The sequence below is a fragment of the Dendrobates tinctorius genome, unplaced genomic scaffold (genome assembly GCF_039654945.1).
Source record: "Dendrobates tinctorius isolate UK_male_01 unplaced genomic scaffold, ASM3965494v1 ptg000035l, whole genome shotgun sequence".
Lineage (NCBI taxonomy): Eukaryota > Metazoa > Chordata > Amphibia > Anura > Dendrobatidae > Dendrobates > Dendrobates tinctorius.
The window spans coordinates 3,658,048-3,676,600 of record NW_027361703.1 but is presented as its reverse complement, the minus strand read 5'-3'; the positions used below and the strand labels follow the sequence as shown (position 1 = coordinate 3,676,600).

General features: G+C 47.8%; 1 protein-coding gene across 2 annotated transcripts in view; it reads left to right on the top strand.

The window, feature by feature from the left end:
- Positions 1-18,553, top strand: part of TWF1 (twinfilin actin binding protein 1) — a 61,068-nt gene that overhangs the window by 25,279 nt on the left and 17,236 nt on the right. Inside the window, exons 4-6 of one of the 2 annotated variants that reach the window (XM_073573230.1) lie at positions 4,361-4,456; positions 11,210-11,314; positions 17,025-17,150. In XM_073573230.1, coding sequence (XP_073429331.1) covers positions 4,361-4,456; positions 11,210-11,314; positions 17,025-17,150 — 327 coding nt within the window. The remainder of the gene's footprint in view (positions 1-4,360; positions 4,457-11,209; positions 11,315-17,024; positions 17,151-18,553) is intronic. The other variant, XM_073573231.1, reaches the window with a different exon arrangement.

Here is an 18,553-nt window from a genome sequence, read left to right as displayed (position 1 = left end):
AAGGCTTCCTCATGCCTGCGCTTTGCAGGCACTGAGGAAGCCAGCTTCCTCCAGGCCCCCGAAGGCCCCCGTCGCCATCTTGGATCCGGGGGCCTGGAGGAAAGGAGTCCCCCGCAGCAGCGCTGCACATTGCGCTGCCGTGGGGGGCTCAGGGAAGCACGGAGGGAGCCCCCTCCCTGCCGATGCTTCCCTTTAACTCCCGGTACACCGCGATCATGTTTGATCGCGGTGTGCAATGGGTTAACGTGTCGGGGGCGGTCCGTGACCGCCCCTGACACATAGTGCCGGGTGTCAGCTGTGATAATCAGCTGACACCCGGCCGCGATCAGCGGCGCTCACCACGTGGGCGCCGCTGATCGCGCTAGACGTACTATCCCGTCCATGGGCATAGGGGCCCGGCTCCCATGGACGGGATAGTACGTCTGATGTCAGGAAGGGGTTAAGCAAGCTAAGCGGCCGCATAGAGTTTTTCGCACTCACCCAGAGTTTGAGGACATAGTGCAACGACATAGGGAATGGCCAGACAGGCGTTTCTCAGGAAAGAAGGCACTGGAAGCAAGGTATCTGTTTGCCCAGGATCTCATGGTTAAGGACATGGTGGGCCGATTCAACCTCCAGGAAGGCCTTGACTTCCCTACCTTATCAGTGCGGCTGCCTATTCAGAGAGAAGTTAGACCAGCTCATCTCCGACGCCACAGGAGGGAAGAGCGGGTTTCTCCCCCAACAAAGGGTCAAACCGCCGTTTCGCCACCAGTTTCAGGCACGGTTTCGGGCTTTTCGCAACCCCAGGTGGACTACAGTGGCCAATTCAAGTCGCCCCAACCAGGATAGGGATCGACAAGTCTCAGAGCCAACCCATTGGGGAGATTGCGTGCTCGCCAGCCCAGGTCGAGGGGAACCAGGCGGCCGCCTACTCTGGTTCGCCACGTCTGGGTCACCGTCGCACACGACTCATGGGTGAGAGAGCTGGTATCCTCAGGGTACAAGATAGAGTTTGTCAGGTACCCCCCAAAGCGGTTCTTTCTCTCCCGTCTTACCAAAGGGGAGACCCGGGCAAGGGCGTTGATAGGATCCATCGAATTACTCCAGCACAACGGAGTCATTATTCCTGTACCAGAGCACGACAAGGCTCAGGGCTTCTAGTCCAACCTATTCGCAGACCCCAAGAAAGACGGGACGGTCAGGCCTGTTTTGGACATAAAGCTCCTGAACAAATCAGGATCAGACGTTTCCGGATGGAGTCTCTTCGTTCAGTTATTACGGCCATGGGGCAGGGAGAATACCTGGCCTCTATCGACATCCAGGACGCCTACCTGCACATCCCCATTTTCCCCTCCGCATCAAAGATTTCTGCGCTTCGCCATCAGCGGCTTACCTTTCCAGTTCGCAGCGCTGCCCCTCGGGCTAGCCACCACCCCCAGAGTGTTCACAAACGTCATGGCAGTCGTCATGGCCATCCTGCACTCTGGGGGCATAGTCGTTTTGCCTTACTTAGACGACCTCTTGGTCAAGGGACCTTCAATTTGGGCATGCGAGGAAAGTGTCTCTTTCCCGCCTAGGATGGTTGGTCAACATGAAGAAATCATCCCTGGTCCCAGCTCAGAGGATTGCCTTTTTAGGGATGATCTTCGACACCTGCTAAGAGTTGGTAATTCTCCCTCGAGACAAAGCCCTAGCGCTCCGGCAGGGAGTCCGGACGCTTCGCCGACCGGTCCCTCACACCATCCGTTTTCGTGATGAGGATACTAGGAAAGATGGTGGCAGCGATGGAAGCGATCCCGTTCGCCCAGTTTCATCTTCGCCCCCTGCAGCACGCCCTCTTGTCATCCTGGGACAAGAACCCATTCACGCTCGATCACTGGTGCCGGTTGTCCTCTCAGGTCAGTCAGTCACTCGAGTGATGGTCAGTTCCGCACTGCTTCAGGGGAAACCTTTTCCCCCAGACCATTGGTTGGTAGTCACAACCGATGCCAGCCTCCTCGGCTGGGGAGCGGTTTTTTGCCACCACACGACCCAGGGACGGTGGTCACCGCAGGAGGCACGCCTCCCGATCAACTTGTTGTAAATACGAGCGGTCGGGCTGGCTCTGCAACAGTTTCAGCACCTTCTAGCAGGCCGCCCCGTCCGGATTCAGTCGGACAACGCCACGACGGTGGCTTACATAAATCATCAAGGGGGCACCCGCAGCAGAGCAACCATGCGCGAGGTAGGGCACGTTCTTCACTGGGCCGAAAGGAACCACTCGGTGATATCGGTGGTCCACATCCCGGGCGTGGAGAATTGGGCGGCAGACTTCCTCAGCCGGCAGGGTCTTGCGTCCAGGGAATGGTCACTGCACTCCGAGGTCTTCCTGCAGAGTTGCCAACGGTGGGGAACACCGGATGTGGACCTGATGGCCTCCAGGGTGAACGCCAAGGTGCCCATGTTTGACGCTCGGTCCCGAGACCCGCAGGCGATCGCCGTGGATGCGTTGGTTCTGCCATGGAACCAGTTTCGCCTCCCATACTTATTCCCCCCGCTGCCACTACTTCCGAGGGTCATGAAGAAGATCAAAACAGAAGGGATTTCAGCGATTTTGCTGGCCCCAGACTGGCCCCGTCGTGCGTGGTACGCAGATCTAGTGCAGCTGTTCGCAGACGTTCCTTGGCGTCTGCCAGAGCGCCCAGATCTACTTTCCCAGGGCCCGATCTTGCACCCGAGCTCAGGGGCAGTGTGTTTGACGGCATGGCCGTTGAATCTTGGATTCTGACCCAGGCGGGGTTTGGGCGCGAGGTGGTGGCTACAATGGTTAGTGCCCGGAAGCCTACCTCGGCGCGAATTTACCATCACACCTGAAAGGTGTTCTTTTCTTTGTGTCGAGACCACGGTTATCCTCCGCTGAGATTCTCTATCCCCAACATCTTGGCCTTTCTACGGTCTGGAATAGACTGCGGATTGGCCCCGAGCTCTTTCAGGAGACAGATATCGGCTTTATCCATCCTGTTCCAGCGCAGAATTGCTGCCAATTTACAGGTAAAGACTTTCATCCAGGGAGTGTCCCACTTGGTACCTCCCTATAGGGAGCCCCTGGACGCCTGGGACCTTAATCTGCAGGAAGCGCCATTTGAGCCGCTACTGGATGTCTCCTTGTCATACCTTTCCTGGAAGGTAGTGTTTCTTGTGGCGATAACATCAATCAGGCGGGTCTCGGAGCTGGCAGCTCTATCCTGCCAAGCCCCATTTCTCACTTTCCACAAGTTTAAAGTGGTTCTCAGACCAGCTCCCCCCTTTTTCTGCCGAAGGTCGTTTCCTCGTTTCACATTAATGAGGATATTATCTTGCCTTCATTCTGTCCAGCACCGATACACCAGGTGGAAAAAGCTCTTCACACGTTGGACCTGGTAAGAGCCCTCAGGAGGTACGTGTCACGGACGGCTCCCTTTTGGCAGACAGACACGCTATTCGTGCTCCCCGAGGGGCGCAGGAAGGGACTTGCTGCCTCGAAATAGACCATAGCCAGATGGATTCGTTTGACTATTCAGGAGTCCTACCACATCAGAGGTGCGTCGGTTCCAGCAAGGATCAGAGCACACTCTACTCGGGCAGTGGGCGCCTCTTGGGCGCTTCGGCACCAGGCTTTGACGGAAACAGGTTTGCAAGGCAGCAACCTGGTCCAGCCTGCACACGTTTGCCAAACATTACAGTATTCATACTCAGGCTTCAGCAGATGCAAGCCTGGGTAGAAGGATTCTCCAAACAGCGGTGGCGCACCTTTAGACAGGAGGTGCATGTAGCTTGGATCGGTGAGTCAACTTCCCACCCAGGGACTGCTTTAGGATGTCCCACAGTACCCCAATGAGGTGAAGGAGAAACAGGGATTTTTGTGATTAAACTCACTGTAAAATCCTTTTCTCCGAGACGCTCATTAGGGGGACACAGCACCCACCCTGATAGCCAGTTGGCTCTTGTTTTTTTAATTAATGTGCATTTTCGTTGACATTGAGGTGGTTATTTTCTAGACATATTGGTACTTGCATTAAGGCTGATTTTGTTGTTCTCCTACTGCTTTTGCACGAAACTGGTTTCCGCCCGCAATCGGGGCAAGGGTGTATACGGTGGAGGAGGAGCTAACCTCTTTTTTTCACTTAGTGTCAGCCTCCAGGCGGCAGTAGCATACACCACAGTACCTGTGTCCCCCAATGAGCGTCTTGGAGAAAAGGATTTTACGGTGAGTTTATCACAAAAATCCCTGTTTTACTGCAGTGTTCTCTTTATTATGTTCACATGACCCTTACACATAGAGGATAGTCCTTTTTATGGCTTAATATGGTGAGATTTCATCCAATTGTCATAATGATCTTCTCTTCTTGGGCACATTCAGGTGAGACAAAAGATGTTGTATGCTGCAACGAGGGCGACTGTGAAGAAGGAGTTTGGAGGTGGACACATAAAAGATGAAATTTTTGGAACAACTAGAGTAAGTGTGTGAAATGATAGACAATTGAGCTTATTTCTAGGCTCTCATTATAGCCCTGCCAGAGCCACTGTGTGATTTTTCTTACTTGTCAAAGTTAAGTTTTTTTGACCCTTCCACTTATCCTTATTCCTCTAGTGGACATTGATGGCTGCTTACGTTTTTACTATAAAACTGTGTAACATTTCACCTTTATCTTTGAACCATCCACTCCCCCAAACATAATGGGCATTCAGATCCAGTGTTAGGAAGCAGAGCGGATCATTCATCCCTTTTTATCAAATTGCTAAATATCCAGGTCAGCAGTCAGCACCATAATCCTTAAATCCAGGGAGCGGACATCTGTCTCATTTGCAATAAGGAATGATACTATGATACTATATATGCGATGTGATCTGGTGACTGTAGAAGAAGCAGCCTGTGTATCACATCACATTTTCCCCGGATGACTAATGGAGCTGGACATATTTTTCCTTGTAAGGGGAAGCAGAAGAGTAGCCATCATTGTAGTACTGCTATAACAGGGAAGCAATGAATGTTCCCATTAACCCCTGCTCAGCCCTTATTTCTTCATACTATCTTTATTTCAACATATAATTAAATAAAACCATTTCATTGATTTTTATTTTAATTATTATATAACGTCAGTAGGTCAAGCAGAGGATGTAGGATCAGGCGTTTTATTTGTGACTAATGGGCCTGTCACACTATCGCTAGCAATATCACTATAACATCACTGGTTTTGTGACATTATAGCGATATTGCTAGCGATATCGCTATGTCTGATACTTACCACCGACCAGCTTCCCCACTGGTTATCGCTGATCGCGCAAGCACGTCCTTGGCCGTTTCTTGTCGTCGGCTTCCTGTGGCGCCGACGAGCGACGCGTGGACGCGGGCGGGAGGACGTCAGGATCGCCGCGTCTGACAGATAAGTAGCGACCCCCGACCGCTGCTATGTCGCTGGTGAGATCAGCCTGTGTGGCAGCTCACTAGCGACCACTTAGCGATGCACCAGCGATCCATATCGTTGTCGGGATCGCTGGTGCATCACTCAGTGTGACAGTACCCTAAGGCTACTTTTACACTTACCGGGTTTTTTGCGGGCCGTATCGCCGCAAAAAAGGCGGATCGACGTTTTTCATGCTTCCAATACTATGGAAATAGTATTGGGGAAAAAAACGGCGTTCCGCAAAACCGGAAGTCAGTGGGGGCCATGTCTATACGCCGTGAAAAAGATTGAGCAAGCTCGATCTTTTATCACGGCCCTAAAAACGGCCCCCACGGCCGTACGGCACACAGCACACCGTGGAATTTTTACGGGCCGATTTTGGGGCCGCAAAAAACGGCCCGCAAAAACACGGTAAATGTAAAAGAAGCCTCAGGCTGAATGTTGCATCAGGCAGGTGTTCAGGTTGCTGCTAACCTGTATTTTACTTTGATTACTACCGCCAATTAATGACATTGTGTGTTCGGCTCTCGTTATATTTTTAGATACTTTTAAATGAACCTGGCTAAAGCGCTGCAAATAAGGTTTATGTGGTTGACTGTCTTTCTGGCGAAAGGCAAAATTTAATTATTGTCAACTAATCTGTAAACTAACAGTCATCCCTTGTGTCATTGGATTGGAGAAACCGCTCATTGGACAGACTTAAGATCTGATAACTTCCATGTGGGTGACAGCCTGTTTCAGCATGAAGGGCTGAGGCTTAGCCTTAATTTACGGTGGCTTTTTACAAAATGCTATGCTCACACATTGCATTTTTGCAGTGTTTTTTTTTTTTGTTGTTGTTGTTGTTGCCGCCACACTTTTTTTTTTTTTTTTTCTCTGCAGAAGCGAATCTGAGAAAGCAAGGAGAAAGTTCAGAAACTCAGCAAAAAATAGGTTTTGCAGCGTTTTTGGTAAATCAAACTAACTTTATTAAAGCACCACTCCAGCAGTTTTTTTTTGTTTTTTGTAAAGTGGTGCTACTAATATAAAGTCCCTTATCCTAGTCTTATACTTACCAGCCTCTGTCTTCAGCTTTTCCCAGCTCCACTCCAGTCCCGCAACACCATCTTGTGACCGCACCTTCTGACTGACCGGAAGTCAGAGGTAATGGCCACAAGCTCTGAGTGTAAGTCTGACAGCCACGTTCTGACCCCCATAGACTTACATGGAGAAGTGACCTTCGGCTCGCCCAGCAAACACTGGAGTGCATTTGGGAGGTCACCACCTGCAGAAGACGACTGGATTGATGGCAATAACCAACGAAGACATCGGCTGGTAAATGTAATACTAAGGCAGGGGACCTTTAGATTAGTGGCACCACTCCAGCTCTGCAATAAAAAAACACTGGAGTGCTGCTTTTAAACATGTTCTATAGACAAATCGCACAAGTAATCCACACACACAAAATGCAGAAGATAGTTAAATAAAAATCTTTAAAATAAATAAATCTTTATTTTTATATAGCGCTAACATATTCCGCAGCGCTTTACAGTTTGCACACATCATCATCACTGTCCCCGATGGGGCTCACAATCTAAATTCCCTATCAGTATGTCTTTGGAATGTGGGAGGAAACCGGAGTACCCGGAGGAAACCCACACAAACACGGGGAGAACATACAAACTCCTTGCAGATGTTGTCCTTTGTGGGATACGAACCCAGGACCCCAGCGCTGCAAGTTGCATTTTTACTGCCAAGAGGGAAGGTTTTGGCTGCTGAAAAAAAAAAAAAACACTGCAAGAACACTGTGCGAACATAGCCTAACACTGAGTCTGGCAGCCTTTCATGGAGTAGATGGATGTGACCAAATTTGCGTATAGGTTTTGTGGGAACATAGTCCATTTAGGGCTGCATTCTGCGGTCCACACTTTTGTGGTAAGAAATTGTTCAGATCCTCTCACAAACAAAGCATGGGGAAAGTGCTGTGCGTGCTATTATACGTGTAGCTGTCAGTCACAAAAGGACTGCTCACTAGACTTATGTGTAATTTAAATGATAAATTCCCATCTCTTTTCAGTATTGTACATGACATATTTCCATTACACACATTTAAGTAGGATATATATATATATATATATATATATATATATATATATATATATATATAAATATATATATTATATATACAGTATATTGTAATGTTCCACACTATGAGTGGATGGAGAGTTGAGGCATACGCTGGAACACTCAGGGTTAAAAACAAGACCAATGGGATTATTAGTAAGCAGCATCAACACAGTCTCTTTCTCTGTGACCCTGGTCAGTATAACACGGATCCCTATCCGTTACCTGTTGGTGTCGGCCACACAGGTTCCCTGATGTCTCTTATCCTCAGAGGTATCCCACAAACGTATCTCACTGACCCCGGTCAGTAACACTCACGGTTATCAGACGGTCCACTCTGGAGGTATCTCACAGGCCTCCTTCCTCTGGCTCAGACTAGCCAGCACTGCCACATGTGCCAAACACCCCTACATAGCCCTAACCACTCACAGGTACCTATCACATGGCTAGTCAGGTGATCGTGACCTCACCGCAGATCCTCAAACACACAATCACATACAGGCTTCATCTTGGGTATTCAGACACACACCCCTTGGGTGGGTATGTAGGTGTCTGGACTCACCCATCTCTCCAAGTCACCTCCCAATGTATAGCAAAAACCCTCCGCAGTACATCTGCTGAGCAAAACACGCCCAGGCTTCCATCACAGGGTCACCCACCTCTGCGATACATACCGCCCATCAATCACATGACCTGTCGCCATGTGTATGTATGTGTGTGTATATGTGTGTGTGTATATATATATATGTGTGTGTATATATATATATATATATATATATATATATATATATATATATATATATAATATCTTTAAAGGGAATCTGTCATCCCTTTTTTGAGATATCATATAATAACATTCAATTGTGTGTCACATAAGGATTCTCTTCGTACTTTTGCTTCCCCCTGACCCCGCACCTTTCATGCATAAATACCTTGTTTATATCGGTTCAGATGTATGTAAACTGCCGCTGTCCGGTCCGCTGGTCAGGGCTTATTCACCTGCTCCCCCCCCTCCCTGTCTTGCTTTACACAAGAAAAAATATGTAGAGGAAGACAGGGGGGGAGCAGGTGAATAAGCCCTGACCAGTGGACCGGACAGCGGCAGTTTACATACATCTGAACCGATATAAACAAGGTATTTATGCATGAAAGGTGCGGGGTCAGGGGGAAGCAAAAGTACTAAGAGAATCCTTATGTGACACACAGTTGAATGATATCATTATATGATAACTCAAAAAAGGGGTGACAGATTCTCTTTAACAGCATGCCTTTGCTTAACCCACAAGAACATTCTGTAAAATAACAGAGTGAGACATATTTTTAGGATTTATCGCAAATTGTTGTTCCTAAAACTATTTGACTAACAGTTTGAGAGAAAATAAAACAAGCCTCATGTGTCCCCTTCTGTGTCCTTCTTGCACTCGGGTCTTGTGGGCCCAGTTGGGATCATTGCTATAGTTGTGGCCAAAAGTATTGACACCCCTGCAATTCTGTCAGATAATACTGTTTCTTCCTGAAAATGATTGCAAACACAAATTCTTTGGTATTATTATCTTCATTTAATTTGTCTTAAATGAAAAAACACAAAAGAGAATGAAGCAAAAAGCAAAACATTGATCATTTCACACAAAACTCCAAAAATGGGCCAGACAAAAGTATTGGCACCCTCAGCCTGATACTTGGTTGCGCAACCTTTAGCCAAAATAACTGCGACCAACCGCTTCCGGTAACCATCAATGAGTTTCTTACAATGCTCTGCTGGAATTTTAGACCATTCTTCTTTGGCAAACTGCTACAGGTCCCTGATATTTGAAGGGTGCCTTCTCCAAACTGCCATTTTTAGATCTCTCCACAGGTGTTCTATGGGATTCAGGTCTGGACTCATTGCTGGCCACCTTAGAAGTCTCCAGTGCTTTCTCTCAAACCATTTTCTAGTGCTTTTTGAAGTGTGTTTTGGGTCATTGTCCTGCTGGAGGACCCATGACCTCTGAGGGAGACCCAGCATTCTCACACTGGGCCCTACATTATGCTGCAAAATTTGTTGGTAGTCTTCAAACTTCATGATGCCGTGCACACGGTCAAGCAGTCCAGTGCCAGAGGCAGCAAAGCAACCCCAAAACATCAGGGAACCTCCGCCATGTTTGACTGTAGGGACTGTGTTCTTTTCTTTGAATGCCTCTTTTTTTCTCCTGTAAACTCTATGTTGATGCCTTTGCCCAAAAAGCTCTACTTCTGTCTCATCTGACCAGAGAACATTCTTCCAAAACGTTTTAGGCTTTTTCAGGTAAGTTTTGGCAAACTCCAGCCTGACTTTTTTATGTCTCGGGGTAAGAAGTGGGGTCTTCCTGGGTCTCCTACCATACAGTCCCTTTTCATTCAGACACCGACGGATAGTACGGGTTGACACTGTTGTACCCTCGGACTGCAGGGCAGCTTGAACTTGTTTGGATGTTAGTCGAGGTTCTTTATCCAACATCCGCACAATCTTGCGTTGAAATCTCTTGTCAATTTTTCTTTTCCGTCCACATCTAGGGAGGTTAGCCACAGTGCCATGGGCTTTAAACTTCTTGATGACACTGCGCACGGTAGATACAGGAACATTCTGGTCTTTGGAGATGGACTTGTAGCCTTGAGATTTCTCATGCTTCCTCACAATTTGGTTTCTCAAGTCCTCAGACAGTTCTTTGGTCTTCTTTCTTTTCTCCATGCTCAATGTGGTACACACAAGGACACAGGACAGAGGTTGAGTCAACTTTAATCCATGTCAACTGGCTACAAGTGTGACTTAGTTATTACCAACACCTGTTAGGTTCCACAGGTAAGTTACAGGTGCTGTTAATTACACAAATTAGAGAAGCATCACATGATTTTTCGAACAGTGCCAATACTTTTGTCCACCCTCTTTTTTATGTTTGGTGTGGAATTATATCCAATTTGGCTTTAGGACAATTCTTTTTGTGTTTTTTTCATTTAAGACAAATTAAATGAAGATAATAATACCAAAGAATTTGTGTTTGCAGTCATTTTCAGGAAGAAACTGAGTATTATCTGACAGAATTGCAGGGGTGTCAATACTTTTGGCCACAACTGTATATTTGTCTGTATACTCTGGAACTTTGTGCTTGACATACTGCACAATTTGCCATTTTAGAGGGGAAGCCAGTGCAATCATCAGCAGGTCAAGCTTTTTTAATCCCTTGTGATCAGCTGTTAATGCAGAGCGAAGGTGCATCCAATTACACTATATCCCTTCAGGAAAATGCAGACTTAAAGGGGTATTCCCACCTCCAAGTTTCTTTTCTCATATGTAGTAAGTGTAATAATAATATTAACAAATCCAGTTAGAAATGTAGTATAGTTCTTCTGATTTGCTATGTTGCTTACCCCATGCTAAGTTATTCATGGTTGCGCCCACTAATTGTGAAGTGTCCACTGTGTGAGTGAACGTAACCATGGGTACCTTTAGCTACTGCAATCCCCAGCACATCGGGTAAGCGACATAGCAAATCAGAAGAACCATACCACATTTCTAATTGGATGTATTTGCTAATATTATTATTACTACACCTAGTACATATTGACATTCCAGGTCCACCAGAGCTGTTCTTACACAGCAGCGCTCTGATAGAAATTTACGGTCGTTTTTTTCAAAACGGTAATTTTCACTACATTTCACCACTGAACACTACTTTTATGTGCAGGAAGATGTTTCGCTGAATGGGTATCAGAAGTACTTGGTCTGCAGATCGGCTCCTGCCCCTCTTACAGCATCAGAAGAGGAATTGCGGCAAATTAAGAGGAATGAGGTAAGGTTTTCTATTCTGTAGGCTGCTTCCGATTTGTAGGTGGCAGTGGGCCCCCTTATCTCTTGGGCAGTGCACCTATGGAATGCCCATCCCGGAACGTTGTGTGTTGATGTGTTAGGGAAGTGCAAGCCCATCTCTGGCGTAGATATCAGCTATATGCACACGGTGCGGATCCTCCCGTGCAGATTTTTCCGTGCGGATTTTACTAAATCCGCAGGTCAAATGACCTGCATTTTTCCTGCGGATTTCTGCCTTTTTGTGCGGTTATCCACTGCGTTTTTCCACCTGCGGATTTGTAGAATGGAGCAGGTGGAAAACTGCAGCAAAACCGCACAAAAGAAGTGACATGCTGCTTTTTTTTTTTCCCCGCACAAAAACCGCGCTGAAAAATCTGCAGCATGTGCACAGTGTTTTTTTTTTTTTTACATAGGCTATAATGGTTCTGTACATCACCTGCAGTTCTGCTGCAGATCCGCAGCGGTAAATCCGCTGCGGATCCACAGTAGAAACCGCACCGTGTGCACAGACCCTTCAGCTTCTGGTGCCCAGACAGACCAAGATGCTCTAACTTTATTAAGATATGAGCACCACCTATGTACCGGCAACTTTGTTAGAATATTATACCCTGTATAGATTGTTTTCTCAATAAGGGCAACACTGAAAAGAAAAAATATGCGTACCTCCTAATATATTTGCCTCTTCCTGCTGCGCTATTATGCTTAAAAGGGGTGTATAGCGCATCATTCTTTAGTAAACTTCCAGCCATATGTTAATAGTCTGCATTTCGTGGGTAAACTTTACATTGGTATGCAGCGTTTAAACAACCTGCTTTTTTCCCCCAATTTATAAAATTATTACTTCTTGCCCTATATGAACAGACCTGTGCTATAACTGATAAATGGTATTTGTGGACCTTGATAAAATTGTTGCATTGGGCCCTGGAGTCTTAAAGGAATTATCCACTTTTGGCACGAAAGTCTGCAGTCCCTCTGTGATTGCAGATCTATGAATCCTCGCAGAGTGCTCTGTCAGGACTTTCCGGTGCCAGCAGTGAGACTGAGCAGTTATGTGATCTCAAGTATGCGCTATGCACACTTCCGGCCACATTCTGACTAGACGTGTGCGGCCTCACTCAAGTCACTAATTTTGAGCGAGGCACGTCTAATCTGAATGTGACCGGGAGCATTCATGTCACATACTTGTGATTTACATGAGCGCCAGCAACGGAGATTCCTGACAGTGCACGTGACTGAAGACTTTTTTTGCCAAATCTTGATAGCCCCTTTAAATGCCTTACACTATACCGCCTTTACACCTCCTATGGAAGATGCCCGTTTCCATAAGGATGTGAACAGGCTGTGGGATCGTGATCCTGCTAGCTCAGAAATGGCCGACGGGAATGAGTCCGTGTTTGTGGAGTCTTAAATAACTCCTGTCAATAGCAACCAAGGTATGTAAGGCGGTTGCTCCCTCTATCGCTCCGTCAGCTCCCCGCAACGCAAGAGAGACCGATGGTTTCTATGGAAACGAGGAACCCATCTATGGACTCTAAGTCTGCCATAGACCAAAGTTTAATAGATCACACCAGATACTTCATCTATTAGCTTTCCTGTTGGTATAAGACTAACAGGCTTGTATTAGCTGGGTAATAAAACAAATGACATGTTCAAGTCTCTTTTTGTGACTAAAAATATGGTAAAATAAATTGAAAAGTTTTTTTGTAAAAAATAAAATTTTTTTCCCAAAAAAAAGTAGTTTGTCAATAACCAAACACCCAAAAAAAAACATAGGTCTTAGGCTAGTTTCACACTAGCGCTTTTGAGCGCAGCGACGGCCTGCGCACGGTCGCCGCTAAGCCCCGCCCCCTGCCACGCCTCCGCCGGTAGCTCCGCCTACCGGCGCATGACGCTGCATGTGTCCTGCGTCCCCTATCTTTATCACTGGGGGCGCAGGCCATACGCAGTATGCGTTTGGCGGCGCATACGCCTTTTTGACGGTGCGCCGAGTGCAACCAAACTGCAGCAGGTTGCGTTTGGCGCAGGTCGGCGCACCGTCAAAAGGACGCATGCGCCGCCAAACGCATACTGCGCACGGCCTGCCCCCCAGTGATAAAGATAGGGGACGCAGGACGCATGCAGCATCATGCGCCGGTAGGCGGAGCTACCGGCGGAGGCGCGGAAGGGGGTGGGGCTTAGCGGCGGCCGTGTGCAGGCCGTCGCTGCGCTCAAAAGCGCTAGTGTGAAACTAGCCTTAGATCACCCGTCCATAATGACAATTAAACTATGTGTCACCCACAGTGAACACCGCATAAGATCAAAACTAACCAGAATTGATATTTTTATTAAAAAAAATGAAAATTAAGCCATGCCTCTCAGAATATAACCATAAGAAAAACTTTTATTTATTTTTTTGTGTGATTTTCTTGTAGTAAAACCTAAAAAGAACTAAAACCTGTAACGAAAAAAAAAAACTGGGGGCAGTATAAGTCTTCAAATATTAACCAAGTATGTTGACTTGGTTTTATCATTGTTGTATCAAAGTGCTGAAATATATATATGTGTGTGTATGTGTGTGTGTATATATATATATATATATATATATATATATATATATATATATATATATATATATATATATACACACACATATATATAATGTGTGTGTGTGTATATATATATATATATATATATATATATATATATACACACACACACTAGATGGTGTTCCGATTCTAACGCATTGGGTATTCTAGAATACGTATGTAGTTCATGTATGAAGTTTTAATAATAATGCACCCCCAAATCCTGATATGCATGGTCCCCTCACCCCCCCACCTTTTCATGGTAAGCATGGTACCCCCCCCATCCTGGTATGCATTGCCCCTCACCCCCCAATCCTGATATGCATGGTCCCCTCGCCCCCCAATCATGATATGCATGCTACCCCTCGCCCCCAATCCTGTTATGAATGGTCCTTTCAGCCCACAATCCTGGTTTGCATGGTCCCCTCACCCCCTTATCCTGGTATGCATGGTGCTCTCACCCCCCCTATCCTGGTATACATGCTACCCCCCTACCCCCCAATCCTGGTATACATGGTCCCCCTCACACCCCTTTCCTGGTATGCATGGTCCCCTCACACCCCTTTCCTGGTATGCATGGTCCCCTCACACCCCCTTTCGTGGTATGCATGGTCCCCTCACCCCCCCTTTCGTGGTATGCATGGTCCCCTCACCCCCCTTTCGTGGTATGCATGGTCCCCTCACCCCCCTTTCGTGGTATGCATTGTCCCCTCACCCCCCTTTCGTGGTATGCATTGTCCCCTCACCCCCCTTTCGTGGTATGCATTGTCCCCTCACCCCCCTTTCGTGGTATGCATTGTCCCCTCACCCCCCTTTCGTGGTATGCATTGTCCCCTCACCCCCCTTTCGTGGTATGCATTGTCCCCTCACCCCCCTTTCGGGGTATGCATGGTCCCCTCACCCCCCTTTCGGGGTATGCATGGTCCCCTCACCCCCCTTTCGGGGTATGCATGGTTCCCTCACCCCCCTTTCGAGGTATGCATGGTCCCCTCACCCCCTTTCATTTATACTCACCTTTCTTCCCTATGTCCAGCGCTGTCCCGTTCTGCCGGAGGCCGGGGGGAGGAGTCTGGCACCTGAGTACGCGCATGCCCATACCACACTGTCCGGCGCCACTGCAGTGTGTCTTCAAGAAAATGGTGGCGGTAAGCGCCGATTCATGTCTGAAGTGGGCATGTTGTGGTGCCGGACTCGGCGCCTGTGCAGTCCTCGCTCTCCGTCGCCATGTTCTTGAAGACACACCCCCCTTTCGTGATATGCATGGTCCCCTCACCCCCCTTTCGTGGTATGCATGGTCCCCTCACCCCCCTTTCGTGGTATGCATGGTCCCCTCACCCCCCTTTCGTGGTATGCATGGTTCCCTCACCCCCCTTTCGTGGTATGCATGGTCCCCTCACCCCCCTATCGTGGTATGCATGGTCCCCTCACACCCCTTTCGTGGTATGCATGGTTCCCTCACACCCCTTTCCTGATATGTATGGTCCCCCTCACTCCTATTAAACTACACACATACAAAAAAAAACATTTATACTCCCCCTTCTTTCCTGTGTTCCAGCGCTGTCACGTTCTGCTGGAGGCCGGGGGAGGAGTCTGGCACCGGAGTACGCGCATGCCCATAGCGCTGTCCGGCGCCATATTGCTGAAGACACACTGCAAATGTGTGTGTGTGTGTGTATATATATTCGCGTATAAGCCGAGATTTTCAGCCCATTTTTTTGGGATGAAAGTCCCCCTCTCGGCTTATACAGTCATATACCAGGGGATCAGCGCGGGAGCGGGGATTTCAGGTCATACATACCCCCTGGTGCGGTCTCTGCAGCCCCCCTGCTTCTCCCGGTCTCAGGCTCCTTCCTTCAGCGGTCACATGGTACCGCTCATTAAAGTCATGAATATGCGCATATTTATGACTTTAATGAATGGTACCACGTGACCGCTGAAGGAAGGAAGGGAGACCAGGAGAAGCAGGAGGGCTGCAGAGACCGCGCCAGGAGGGGGTAAGTATATTCTATATTCACCTGTCCCCGCTCCATCGCTGCTCTGTCCTCTCCTCCACGTCCTCTGTCTGTGATGTTCAGGTCAGAGGGCGTGGTGACGTAGTTAGTGCGCGCCGCGCCCTCTGCCTGAACGTCACTGACAGAGACCCGGCAGACAGAGCGACACACAGCCATGGAGCGGGGATCGATAAATATCGTCAGTGCCGGGGTCCTGAGCCAGCGGTGACACAGACACCTGGCCCCGCCTGCTCAGGACACTGGCATTGGGCCCCCAGCGACGAGAGGTGAGTGTCATTTTTTTTTTTTTTGCAGTGGCAGCAGCAGCATATGGAGGCATAATTCTGGAGCAGCATATGGGGGCATAATCTATGGAGCAGCATATGGGGGCATAATCTATGGAGCAGCATATGGGGGCATAATCTATGGAGCAGCATATGGGGCATAATCTATGGAGCATTTTATGGGGCCATAACCTTTATGGAGCAGCATATGGGGCATATTATTCTATGGAGCATCTTATGGGGGCATTATTAACCTTTGTGAAGCATTATATGGGGTGTATTTTGTGTGGAGCATCTTATGGGGCCATTATGAACTGTATGGAGCATTATATGGGGCTCCTGATTCAATAGGGATATTCAAAACATTTAATCTACTGATGTCTCAATTAATTTTACTTTTATTGGTATCTATTTTTAATTTTGAAATTTACCAGTAGCTGCTGCATTTTCCATCCTAGGCTTATACGCAAGTCAATAAGTTTTTCCTGTTTTTTGTGGCAAATTTAGGGGGGTTGGCTTATACACGAGTATATATGGTATATATTATTTTATTAATTGACCTGACCCTCAGAATAAAGTTAATACCTTATTTATGCAATGTATGAAAGTGTAAAATGTTATAGAAAAAAAAAGAAACATCAATTCTGCTTTTTTTTTTCCCATAAAGAGTTAATAAAAGTTGGGTGGTAAGCTGAATGTACCCCACAATGGTGCCACTACCAAGTCCTCTGGCAAAAACAAACCCTCACACAGCTATGATTATGACAAAAAAAAAATATTTGTGGTGTCCCATTATGATGTTTGCTGTGACGTGGTCATTTTATTAATGAAACGTTCCTTTATTGGGTTCACAGACTCACTCCGAGGTTTCTGTAGACACTAAACACCAGACTCTCCAAGGAGTGGCATTTCCGGTAGAGAGAGATGCATTCCAGGCACTGAATCAACTGAAGAGCAGGAAGCTGAATTATGTCCAGTTGGTGAGTCAAGGCTGCTTCTCTGCTGGCCCTACATACATACATACCGTATTTTTCGCTTTATAAGACGCACTTTTGTTCCCCCGAATTTTGGGGGAAACTGGGGGGTGCGTCTTATATAGCGAATCTGTGTGCTGCTGTGCTATAGAGTGGGGGGGGGCGGCTCTGGCATGGAGTCAGGGGGCTGGCATGGGCCGGATGGGGGCTGCAGAGACAGCGGGAGGTCCTGTGCTCCCGCTCATTAGGCTCATGTAATATTCACTGCACCCGCTGTCCATCACCTCGGTGCTGAAACAGCGGTGCATATTACATGTGCCTGCACTCACCCCCAGTCACTATAGACACCTACTGATGATCACTCCTGCTCTCAGCTCCCCCCTGGCTTTCCTGTGTCCAGTCTGCTGTCATCCTCCTCCTGCAGGGCGAGCGGCAGCAGCAGCTCATTCAGGCAGCTCATCGTTTCAGGACTTTGCATGATGTGACCATAGGACCTGCGGTCACATGACTCCCAGTGTGCACTGCGAGTCACATGACCGCAGCTGAACAGCTCCTATTGGTCACATCATGGAAGGTCCTGTAGCTACAATGAGCTGCTTGAATGAGCAGCAGCTGCGTGTGCCCTGCAGGAGGAGGATGACTCGGCACAGACACAGGTAAGCCACAGGGGAGCTGGGAGCAGGAGCGATCATCAGTAGGTGAGTTAACTGTTTATTATTTTAGCATGTGCTTGCCAGCAGGTGGGAAATATAGGGATGGGGGCCATGTGTGACAGCAGGGGGAAATATAGGGATGGGGGGGACAATGTGTGCCAGCAGGGGGGAAATATATGAACGAGGGGGCATGTGTGCTAGCACGGGGGAATATATGGAGGGGGGGACAATGTGTGGCAGCAGGGGAAAATATATGGAGGGGGGGACAATGTGTGCCAGCACGGGGGATTATAGGACCGGGGTGACAGTGTGTGCCAGCAGGGGGAACATAGGGACGGGAGGGCTATGTGAATGCCAGCAGGGGGGAATATAGGGACAGGGGGACAATGTGTGCCAGCAGGGGAAATATAGGGACGGGGGGCCGTGTGCGTACCAGCAGGGAGGCATATAGAGAGAGAGGGGCCATGTGAGTGCCAGCAGGGGGGCATATAGTGACTGGGGGGGTCATATCCAGGATAGGATGGGGGGCTATGTGCCAGCACAAGGGGGCCATGTGCCAGGATGAGGGACATATATATGATTTGTAAGACGGACACTGGCATTATAAGACACACCTACATTTAACATAAAAAAAATATTTTTTTCTCTTTTTCTTCACCAAATTTGGGGGTGCGTCTTATAATCAGGTGCGTCTTATAAAGTGAAAAATACGGTACATACATTAATGTAAAGTGCTGCGGAATATGTCGGCGCTAT